This window comes from Hemiscyllium ocellatum, chromosome 10 (genome assembly GCF_020745735.1).
Source record: "Hemiscyllium ocellatum isolate sHemOce1 chromosome 10, sHemOce1.pat.X.cur, whole genome shotgun sequence".
NCBI lineage: Eukaryota > Metazoa > Chordata > Chondrichthyes > Orectolobiformes > Hemiscylliidae > Hemiscyllium > Hemiscyllium ocellatum.
Window position 1 is genome coordinate 86512580 of NC_083410.1, and position 12438 is coordinate 86525017.

The 12438-nt window shown below is 42.7% G+C and overlaps 1 protein-coding gene across 2 annotated transcripts in view; it reads right to left on the reverse strand.

The window, feature by feature from the left end:
- Positions 1–502: 502 nt before the first annotated feature.
- Positions 503–12438, reverse strand: part of LOC132819836 (retinol dehydrogenase 13-like) — a 48868-nt gene continuing 36932 nt past the window's right edge. Inside the window, exons 6-7 of one of the 2 annotated variants that reach the window (XM_060831694.1) lie at positions 4049–4150; positions 503–2238 (exon numbers count right to left, since the gene is read on the reverse strand). In XM_060831694.1, coding sequence (XP_060687677.1) covers positions 1997–2238; positions 4049–4150 — 344 coding nt within the window. In that variant the 3' untranslated portion in view covers positions 503–1996. The remainder of the gene's footprint in view (positions 2239–4048; positions 4151–12438) is intronic. The other variant, XM_060831695.1, reaches the window with a different exon arrangement.

A 12438-nucleotide genomic window follows, 5' to 3' on the forward strand; every position in this document is an offset into this window, starting at 1 on the left:
GAATTTTAAGTTCTTTCCCATATATTTGTTTGATCATTAGAGGGACTCATTATGCAGTTTATTTGCATAAAAATGATGGAGACTCAATATCTCCACAATGAGGCAGAAATCACCATGTGGATTTCTGTGAAGAATTATGCTTCGGTGGCTGCTTAAAGAATCTACAATAGGATCACACCAATTTAGGAAAATCTGGAGAACAGAAAAGGTCCTTTATTGATTTTGCAGCTTATTTAGCCATTCAAACCAAGCCCAGTACCTCTTATAAAATGGGAAATCTCAAAAATTCCTGCTGCATGTAGTAGACATACATGGAACATCAAATCAGTTTCTAGTATAATTTGATTTAAGGCAGGCTGATTGTGCTTTAACATATTGAAACATTTATCATACTTCACACAATAATTACCTGGTACACATCTGAATTTAGTGTTTAAGATCCTCTATCAGTTGAAAAAATTATGTGTTACTAATGCAGGGAAAATGGACAATCTTGCTTCAATGGATGGAAGAATAGTTAGGGATCTTAATTTGGGAATGAGCCAATATCACGTAACATTTACTCCTGCCCATCAACAGTTCAGCTGATGCAATACAATCCTCTGCTCTATCACAAGCTGTCATCCTTTAGGAATGTTCTGACTCAGTCAAGCTGGAATTGAACCAGCAACCTAAGGATGATAGTTTTGAGACATAATAGTCTTTTGCTCCATCAACTTAACTATTGACAGGCAAGAGTAAATTTAATGCGATTGTCTCATTCCCAAATTCACATCCCTAATTATTCTTCCATCCATTGAAGCAAGGTAAGCCATTAATCAATTTCCCTGCATTAGCAACAAATACATTTTTCAACCGATAGAAGATCGTAAACACTGAATTCAGATGAAGGGCTTATCGCCAAAATGTCGATTCTCTTGCTGCCTGACTTGCTGTGCTTTTCCAGTGCCACACTTTTCGACTCTGATCTTCAGCATCTGCAGTACTTTCTCTGGAATTGGAACATTTATTGCCATAGACATGATGAGCTAAATGGTTTTTTTTCTCTGCTGTAGGACTGTTTAAATGACTAATTTGGGCCATTTCTACACTATCTAGTAATTGAAAATGGAGTGTGTCTGTAGGGACAAACCTCTCAATGCATACACCTTTGGATCAGTGGGTAAACATACGTATTGCTGCTCGCATCCTGAAGATTACCTATGTGAGTATCAAGTTGTGTGTAGACCCTTGATATGCCAATATTGTTTCATAACATGCTGAGGTTCTGTCTGCCCTAATGTCAAGGAAGGACCTGGTTGGATGAAATGATCTGTTCAGTTGGTCTGCAGTACAGCATGGGCCTCTTTTGAAAACGTACGGGAAAAGGAATATGGACGAGAGTGAGTGAGAGTGAGTGTGTGAGTGTGTATGTATGGTGAGGTGGGAGAAGGAGGTTTAAGCTGAGTCAAAGGCTCTATGAGGAAAGGCTACGTCATACCCAGGAACTGGAAATCATGTTGAACCCTTGAAGCACTAGAGTCCAAATATCCATTTGTGGAATAATCTGCCAAGGCAAGTGCAATGAATGAAATCTACTTTGTGAGGAAAAAAAATGGGTTTATATTTTGGTAGTGCCAAATTTGAATTATTATACCTTAAAAATTATGGATACAAGATAATTTTGTAAAATCTTCTGGTATATTAAATTGTAATTCAAGTACTTAATCAACCACATTGCTGTAGGTCTGCAGTCACATGTCGGCCAGACCATTCGGCCTCTAAAGTGAACCAGATTTAATTCATTAAATAGCCTAACATTGCATTGACTATGATGAAACAAGGTAAACAGATCAATACAGCCTCACATGCAATAAAAAGCAATGATGTAATAGTTAGTTTTCTTCAAAATACAAAGAGTGATCAGCAGTATAAATAAATACCTTGCAATGCATGATTAAACATAATTTTCCTTGATGCCGTTTCTATAGTTCTCCTGCTATTCTGACTGCCTACATTAGCATTGGAAGTTTGAGGGCTGTGGATCAGAATTGTCATTTTTCAGTCCCACTAATTCTGCACTTACTTCCCACAAATGCTTGGCTGTCTCATCATCCAGAGCCTGCGGAGCAGGGTCTTTTTCTTCATTAACATCAAAGTATTTTCCAGATACCCCTTCCAGCTCCTCTGCTACAGCCAGATATATGGAGGGTTGTGCTCCTAAAAGTGGGGATTTTACGAGAAGAGAGAAAAATGGTCCTGAAAAAGAACAAATGCAATTTTGAAATAAACAAATATAAATAATCAATGTCTTCATGACACCCAGTGTATCAGGAAACACTATTTAGATACTCACAAATACTCCCAAGTGAGGTTTTGACGGAAGATTTAAAAAAATTCCTGAACATTGAAAACAAGTTGAAAGATAAAATGAAAGATTACAAATGGTAATCTACTGATAGCCAAGAGGATCCCTCATTTTCCTCAGTGAGGAGAGGCAACAAAATCTTAATAGTACAATTTTAAAGGGGGGGGGTCAGACATGGGGGGGGGAACGACCTTAGAAAGTGTGTACATATTCAATTCTATAAAAAGATACTAATCAAATTGAGGTGGTTGTTAAAAGCCACAAGAGATCCTTGCCTTTATTAAGAAAAGCTTAGGACTAATAAGCAATTGAAATTACACTAAACAGTTCTTCTGTAACGTGATAATTGGATTCTTGTGCAACCCTGCGTGAGCAGAAAAATCGCACTTTAGAAACAGTGCTTAAACTGTAGGTGCTATAACTGAGTTACAGCCAACACCTATTTTAAAAGTTCACACTGTAGGAAGTGTTCCCAATTCGTCAATCACATTACAGCAACACATTATAACAGATTGACCTGTATTTTTATGAAACACTGGTTAAAACCACTTGTTGCTGACATATGCCTTTAGTTTTGTTTTAATTTAAATAGTGTTGTGTCTTAAGAAATTAACGCTTTACTTGTGCATTGTGCTTTGATACGAAACGGCTGTGTTGGTTATTTAGGATATTGATTAATTCTTCTAACTCTTATCAGCATCGGAATTAAAATATCCTATTATATCAACACAAATAAAGAAAGGTATTTTTACGAGGTGATGGCATCACCTAATGAAGAATTGAGAGAGACTGGAAATATAGCCCAAAAGAAATTGAGCCCTGGCATGGTGTCAATGCAAATAGCTAGCCGAGTTCCAATGTCATCACAATTTTTCTTGGAGTCAATGTTGTCATTAGAATGTTTACAAGATGATAGAAGTCTGAGTGTGGGAAGCCAGAGACCTTGACAGGACAGTATTTTAAGTTATATCTTTTGTATGGGTTATTCAAGTAATAGAAATTTAAAGATTGGATTATATTGATCTTTTGTGTGAGAAAAGACTTAAGAGGAGATGCCTTGAATATTAAAACTGATGGTATTTTATTGGTCACTGACTGGTGTAACTGTACTTGGGGTATACAGTCATTGCATGGGGATAATAATTCTACTGAAAGTTTAACTGTCACAACTGAAGACTTGAATAAAGTATTAAAGGGTTAATTGAATCTGATAACCCAAGTTCCAAAATGACTTTTAGTATTTGCCAAGCAGGAAAAGATAATGGTAGATGCTGTTAATTGGTTCGTTAGTAAATGAAGGTCATTTGGGAGAATCTCTCATTGTCAGAAGTGACAAACACACACCAAGACACAGCTGGTGTTGGAAGGGCCATCCTACCTGATCCTTCTTATATTCAGGTATCTCAACCACTTGGCATGTTGCCCTCATGGTGGCTGTGGCAGAGAAGAGATCATTGTTTATTTCCACGTGGAAAATACTTTTGCAAAAGAGGTCTGGAGAAAGATGCTGTAGTTATTAAAGCAAGTTTAATTCTGAGCAGCTCCATGGTATAGGACTGAATAGTGTATGGTGTGCTTCCATGAGAGCAACCAAGGTAAATAACAAAAGTGGTTGGAAGACTGTTAACTCTGAAGGATGCTCTTTCCCAGAAAGACTCTTGTCATTTAGAAAAGTGAAATGAAAGCAGTTTCCTCTCTTACCCAATGTTGTCCTGGAAAATTTTGATTTATGCATCCCTGTGTGTCTGCCTAGTTCAGTGTTCACCACTCCTGGGTGCACAGCATTGACTGTAACTTTACTTCCTTTATTCAGAAAATAAAAATAAATTGTTGTTACTTTTGCTGTGAAATTACATTTGAAGCATCAAAAACGCATCTACACTCCTCCTGATGGTTCAGCAAGCTAATGCAGCAAGTAGCTGTGACATTCGAACTGGATATTGTTCAATGGTTCTCACTGTCAAGGTTCATAAAGAATAATGCTCAAAACTTGCTTGGAGATCAGTCAAGTCAATATACACCGGTTGTGAAAAAGATAATAAAATAGAGTCTGGGAATTGCATTTTGGGATCTTTCTGGTTAGATAATTTTGAGTCAGCTCACCTTACTAACTGAGTCATTAGGGAAGTTCACATTGCATGCGTTTCGCGTTTTGTTTTAGTTGTGAAAGGAAACCTTCCTCAACAGTGACAAAACACACTGTAGGTGAGAGAGGGAGATACAGGCTGAAATGCATTGACTCCCCCGCCAAAAAACTGAGTATTTTGGAAATTCCTCATGATACTAATCCTTTGGCTTGTTATAGACTCATCCTTTTTCTGCTGTGTGTTTAAGTATCTTTACTGGTTTATTTCTCTATAAGGAAATGAAAGTAATCAGAAACAAAATTTGCAAAGGTATTGCTATAGCCGCTAATTTAGTGTAATGTTAACTTATCTAAAGTCAGACAACAATGTTTTATACAGCTCCATAAATGACATTTCGTGGAAGTGATAACCAACTTGGAGCATGTATATGTGTGAACTGCTGGATTTAAGAATGCAGTTCAACTTCATTTGATAATGATCACTGTGTTATGACCGCAGCTGAAGTTATTACTTGACAAGACAGCTCCCAAACAGAAACCTTGCTTGATTCATCATATTTTGAATTTTTTCAGATTCTAACAATTCAATCTCTCGCTGAAATATAAGTATGCTATCCTGCATACTTTGCAGTAACAATAAAACAAAAGTTTAACAACAAAAGACAGTAAAATAAACCAAACCGTTTAGTGATTCAAACATGTTTAAACACAAAAATATAATTCCACTAAACCCAAAACCATCTGCATAAATTGAAAAATAAAAATCAAAACTGGCTTTGTATTATACCTAAACACCCTTAGGTACAGTACCCAAAATAGCACGCAGAGTCCCTTTATCAAACACTTGAGAAGATTTAAATTACTATAACGTCAACTTTTAGATGAGAACTGAAGGTAGCTCCAGGAATTAGCTTTCACACACCTGATTTTTACAACATGGAGACAGATCGAACCAAATCAGTCCTTTCTATCTTTGCATTCACAACACTAAAATTAAACTGAACACACTCAAATATTCACTGCAAGCATTTGTAACCAGACCTTTAAAAAATCAATACTAGCACTTGTGAATAATTGCAGACATCGGTTTTTCATCTTAACTATTAAATACACAATAATTTCAGCAGAGAAATTAAACACCACATTAATAAATTAATGCCTGTGCTCTAAATATGAAACATTTGTTCTTAGCCCTACTTACATAAAAGACAAACAAATGCAGTTAAGGGATGATTGAAAGAAAACAACATTGACTTAAATGGCTTTCATAATAAGTTGTTTCACATGCATAAATAGACTCCTTGGTCATTTATCAGAAATGTTTCTTTGGTCATCTTCTCAGTTCAGAGTTGAAAAGTTTGGTGCTGGAAAAGTACGGCCAGCCAGGCAAAATCCAAGAAGCAGTAAAGTTGACGTTTTGAGCATTAGGTCTTCATCGGGAATGGGGGCTCACAGATAAATGGGAGGGGGTTGGGGAGAAGGTAGCTTGGAATGTGATAGTAAGATGAAGGCAGGGGTGAAGGTGACATGTCAGAGAGGAGTGGAATGGCCAGTTCAAGAGGGCTGTGCCGAGTTAGAGGGTAGAATCTGGGATAAGGTGGGGGGCAGGGGAAATGTGGAAACTGGTGAAATCCACATCAATCCAGTGTGGTTGCAGGGTCCCAAGGCGGAAGAAGAGGCATTGTTCCTTCAGGCGTGAGATGGCTAGAGTTTGACGGTGGAGGTGGTCAAGGACTTGCATGTCCTTGGCGGAGTGGGAAGGGAGTTGAAGTGTTTGGCCACAGGGTGGTGGGGTCGATTGGTGCGCACCCCCAGAGATGTTCTTTGAAACATTCCACAAGTTGGCGTCCTATCTCCCAAATGAAGAGCAGACCATATCGAGAGCAACAGACATGGTAGATGATGTGTTTGGATGTACAGATTTGTCGCCTCAACCACTTCTGCCTTCACCGACACCACTCAGAACACTGCCCAAGACATCACAAGTGTCATCTGTTAAGTCACTTCCGCCCCTGTGGATGCCACCAAAGGCACCGCTTCTGCATACCCCCACCCCCAAGGTGAATGTCACTTCCATTGGTGAGGTCAGCCACGATCCCAAAACCACCCACTCCAGAGAGTCTCCGCCCTCACTCCCAACTCTAGCCCCATATCAGGTCCTAGCTCCCAGCACTGCCATGGTTTTACCCCGCGTCCCCATGACCTCGCCCTCCCTGAAGATGAACAATGAGTCCTCAGTAAAGGTCTCACCTGCGCCCCTTACGGTCCTGATCAATGAATACAACACAAGTGACAACCTCGAACTTTACTTCTGTCGCTTCCGCACTTGCTTTTTGCCAATCAGGATACCAGTCCACCTTCCGATGACCCCTTCTCCCACCTCCAACACACCCCATCCACGTGGGCACCCTGTTCCTGTCTATTACCCATACTCAATCTCTTCACCTCCAACAGTCGCCACGATATTGACTGCCTCAATCTGTTCACCTCTCTCACCTACCCCAATCTCACTCTCGCAACGCACAGCCCTCCATTCCAACCCCAACCTCCCATCACCAAACCATCTCCCAGATGTCCCACCACCAGCCTCCAACCTCAGTGTCCTTGAACTCCACACCACCTGGTTCCTCCTTCTACAGAAAATTCACAAAACATGACTGCCCTGGTCAACGCATTGTCTCAGTCTCAGCCTGCCTCACTGAACTTATCTCCTCGTATCTTGACACGGTCTTGTCCCCCTTGGTCCAGGAATACTCCACATACATTCGGGACATCACCCACGCCCATCACCTCCTCTGTGACTTTAATTTCCCTGGCCCCCAACCCCTCGTCTTCACTATGGACATCCAATCCCTGTACACATCTGTTCGCCATAACTAAGGCCTTCAAGCCCTCAGTTTCTTCCTCTGCCACCGACCCAATCAGTATCCTTCCCTTGACACACATTTGACTGACTGAACTGGTCCTCATCCTTAATCTCTCCTTCGAATCCTCCCACTTCCTTCAGATCAAAGGGGTGGCCCTGAGCCTCTCTCTCTTCGTTGGGTACATGAAACAGTCCATCCCCCACAGTTACCCCGGTACCATTCCCCACCTTTTCCTCTGCTACAATGACTGCATTGGCGCCACCTCGTGCTCCCACAAGGAGGTTGAACAGTTCATCAACTTCACAAATACCTTCCACCCTGATCTCAAGCTCACCCAGACCATCTTGGATACCTCCCTCCACTTTCTGGGGCTCTCTGTCTCCATTTCCAGGGACCGACTTAACAATGACATATATTTCAAATTACCAACCTGCTAATACTCCCTTGCAGATTCCTTATGTCTGCATCACCATATCGCATGCCATCTATTTTTGTCTTCAAACTCACTGACTCACACAGCTACTTGGACGACACCTCCTGCCACCCTGCCTCCTGCTAAAACTCTATCCCTTACTGCCAACTCCTCTGCTGCACCTACTACCAGAACCAAATACACCATAGAACATTGGAGATGGCCTCCTTCTTCAGGGGCTGCAATTTCCCCTCCCACATGGTCAACAATGCCCTCCAATACATCATCTCCACTTTCTGCACTTCTGCCCTTGAACCCCACCCCTCCAATCGCAACAAGGACAGAACCCCCTGGTCCTCACCTTCCACCCCATCAACCTCTGGATACAATGCATCATCTTCTGCCATTTCCACCATTGACAAACAGACTCCACCACCAGGGAAATATTTCCCTTCCCACTCCTGTCTCTTTTACAGAGACTACTCCCTCCTTGACTCCCTTGTTAGATTCATGCCCCCCACCAACCTATCCTCCCCTCCTGACACCTTCCCTTGCCACTGCAAGTGTAAAACCTTTGCCTACACCTTCCCCCTTACCTCTGTCCAAGGCCCCAAGGAATCCTTTCTCATCTGACAGATTCACCTGTACTTCCACACACATCATCTACTCTGTTCATTGCTCTCGAAGTTGTCTCCGACGTTGGTGTGGCAGGACACCACTTTGCGGAATGTTTGAGAGAATATCTCTGGGACTCGCATCAGATCAACCCCATTGCCCTGTGGCCAAAAACTTCAACTCCCCTTCCCACTTTGCCAAGGACATGCAAGTCCTTGGTCTCCTCCACCACTAAACTCTAGCCATCTGACACCTGGAGGAAAAAGTGCCTCATCTTCTGCCTTAGGATCCTGCAACCACACAGGATCAACGTTGATTTCACCAGTTTCCTCATTTCCCCAGTCTCCATATTATCCCAAATCCAACCCTCTAAATCAGCACCGCCCTTTTGAACTGTCCATCTCCCTTCCCACCGACCCACTCCACCTTCCTCTCCAACCTATCACCATCACCCCCACCTTCACCTACCTAACCCCCACCGGCCTCACCTCCCTCTCATTTATCTCTCAGCTCCTTTGGGCCACTCCTCATTCCTAAGAAGAGCTGATTCTTGAAACATCGACTCTTCTACTCCTTGGATGCTGCCTGACCACTATGCTTCTCCTGCGCCATACCTTTTGACACTGATCTCCAGCATCTGCAGTCCTCACTTTCTCCGACCTTCTCGGTTCATCCAGGCAATACTTCTAACACCTCATAGAAACAGTTTAAAAAAAACATTAATTCTTGTTCGACAGAGACAGAATGATTTACTATTCAGCGGCCTCAATTGCCAACTGCTTGAACGTAATTCCAGCATATCTGCAAGAGACCCTAATTCCCAGGTATTAACCTTGTTCAGGTTAACCTTGTCAACAAGTCATCTCTTTTGTTGTCTGAATGCAGACAGCATTTGTAAAGTGTGTTAAATTTAATTTTTAAAGTATTGTTACCATTTCTAATTTTGGCAGCACTTGTTTATATTTTTTTTAACCCTTCCTGTCACAATTTAATTTGCCTGATTACCCTGCATCTCTGCTTTCTCGCTTACTTTGGATTTTTTTATTAAAAAACACTTCACTCCAACTGAACCCTTCTCCTCCCTAAATTAGTTTAACATCCTATCTACAGGATAGCTTCTTCCTCACTGTTATCAGAGTTATGAATAGGCCTCTCATTAGAACTGCTGATCTTTCTCTGTACCTGTAATGTTAAAGGCTACACTCTGTTTTATTACCCCAGTGTACTTATGTCAGGTATGATTTGTCTGGTTAGCACACAAAACACTTTTTCACCATCTCAGTACATGTGACAATAATAAATCAAAATCAACGCTAGTTAGGTTTTGCCAGGACATTGCAGCCCATCCCAACAGAACAGCTTTCTCTTCAACTGCTGGTACCAGTACCCCATGAACCTGAACCAATTTTTCCCACAATCTTTGAGTCAAACATTTAACTCTAACTTTATTTACACAGTACCAATTTGCATGCAACTCAGGTAGCAATTTTTGGTATTACCCTTCAGGGATCTGCTTTTTAAATTTAAGCCTGAGCTGCTCATAACCACTCAGCAGGATCTTTTTGTCCTACCTATTTATTGGTAACTAACATGGACCACAGGAACTGGATCCTTCCCCTCCCATCAAGTTCTCTCCAGCCAGAAAAGATGTTCTGAACCATGGCATTAGTTAGGCAACATAGCCTTCAGAATTCTCCGTTCTTAATACAGAGTTCAGCATCTGTTCCCCTAACAATACTATCATCTTTTTCTATTAAGTTTCTCTTTCTTCTCCCCCCCCCCCTCCAATTTCACCTCAATTTAATGGTGCTCTGCACCATGGTGCTGTGGTCAATACATCAAATCTTCCTGCAGTCGGTACTCCCGTCCTCATTGAAAAAGGGCATTGGCAAAGGCCCCTCCAAAGCTGAAGTCCGATCTCCATACCTGCCTCATTTGCAGTCACATCTTCTCACCACTGACCACAGATCAAATTCAACATAGTTAATCTAAGGAGGGTGTGACTTCCTCCTGAAACTATATATGGGTACATCGTCCCCTATCTGATGTGTACAAGAGCTTGCAGCTCAGTCTTAAGCTCATCAACTCGGCACGGTGGCACAGTGGTTAGCACTGCTGCCTCACAGCGCCTGAGACCTGGGTTCAATTCCCGACTCAGGCGACTGACTGTGTGGAGTTTGCATGTTCTCCCCGTGTCAGCGTGGGTTTCCTCTGGGTGCTCCGGTTTCCTCCCACAGTCCAAAGATGTGCGGGTCAGGTGAATTGGCCATGCTAAATTGCCCGTAGTGTTAGGTAAGGGGTAAATGTAGGGGTATGGGTGGGTTTCGCTTCGGCGGGTCGGTGTGGACTTGTTGGGCCGAAGGGCCTGTTTCCACACTGTAAGTCTAATCTAATCTAAACTCGAAGCCAAAGTTCCTTAAGCAGCCAAAACTTGCTGTAGATCTCATGAAAGCACCCTACTCACAACAGGTCACGCAAGGTCTTGGTGCTTGTTGGACAGTTCTGGGGATGAGGTGTTCTGCCAAATGACTGACATTCTGCTCAGGAAACAAACAACCTGACAGAACCCACCCCCTCTTTTTCCTGTAGGGTCTTGAGGACACCATGTGCTGACCACTTTCCAACGGCCTTGTGTTCAAAGGCGTTTTTCACTGCAGATTTCTCCACGAAGGACAGGTGATACAGAACAGTCCAACTATTTTAAGTGTCCATGGCATCAAAGCCAGTCCCATCCTTTGCAACTCCAGGCACAGGTAAAATCTCAGTACACAGTGACATTTGGTGTTTACAAGGTGAGGGTCTAATGACCATCTTGATGCAGCTGCAAAAGTGGTAATCGGGATGAGGGAGGCGCTGAATCCATCCTTCCTAGCCAAGAGAGAGCACCTCAGACCTGATGACCATGTTTTTACCTGCAATGGATAGGGAGCAGTGCTCTCAAAGCCCTATTTCTGCCTCACCTTGGCAATGTGCTCCTAGCAAGTTTTTGCACAGGCCTCGGCCCCTGCAAACTATATTCCCAGCATCTTGAGATAATCTGTTTTGTTAGAAACGGGGAAGAACTCCATGAGGTTCATTCTCAATAAATTACTCCCAAAGAAAAACCTCTTGCTTCTGCTCAAGCAGAAATTGTTTCAGCGAATAAAAAGGAGATATTGAGAATAAAAAGGACCCCAAAAACCAAAAAAGTAGCCAACTAAAATTAAAAAGGCACTGCAAAAAAATTTGAGACTGTATTAACAACTATTTTTGATCCATTTACACTTGTTTTTTTTATTTCAAAAATATACTTTATTCATAAAATAAATTTGATGGTCTGTACAGTTGGTCATGCCATACATATGTAAACATTTACATACAGAGATCGGGATTTATCATAGTTATATACAGGTCTGTACATTTTTCAATTGCATGCCCATATATTTAGCTGAGGTGTCAGCAGAGCCCAAATGACTGCATGGGCCCCCTGCTCTTCTTTAGGCAGGCAGATGTTACATGGTGGCCTTTCCCCACCGCGTCTTGGCGGCAGCTGCCCCAAGCTTCAGCGCGTCCCTCAGCACGTAGTCCTGGACCTTGGAATGTGCCAGTCTGCAATACTCAGTCGGGGTCAACTCCTTCAGCTGGAAGATCAACAGGTTTCGGACCACCCAGAGAGCGTCTTTCACCGAGTTGATGATCCTCCAGGCACAGTTGATGTTCGTCTTGGTGTGCGTCCCAGGGAACAGACCGCAAAGCACGGAGTCCCGCGTCACAGCGCTGCTCGGGACGAACCTCGACAAACACCACTGCATTCCTCTCTAGACTTCTTCTGCGTAGGCACATTCCAGAAGGTGGTGTGTGACAGTCTCGTTCCCTCCCCGCAGCCGCTTCGAGGGTAGTGTGCGGTGCGGCTGAGAGTCCGGGCGTGCATAAAGGATCTCACAGGCAGAGCCCTTCTCACCACCAGCCAAGCCATGTCTTGGTGCTTGTTGGAAAGTTCTGGCAATGAGGCATTCTGCCAAATGGCTTTGACAGTCTGCTCAGGGAACTGCTCGATAGGATCCGCCCTTTCCTTTTCCCGAAGGGTCTTGAGGACACTACGTGCTGACTACTTCCTGATGGACTTATGGTC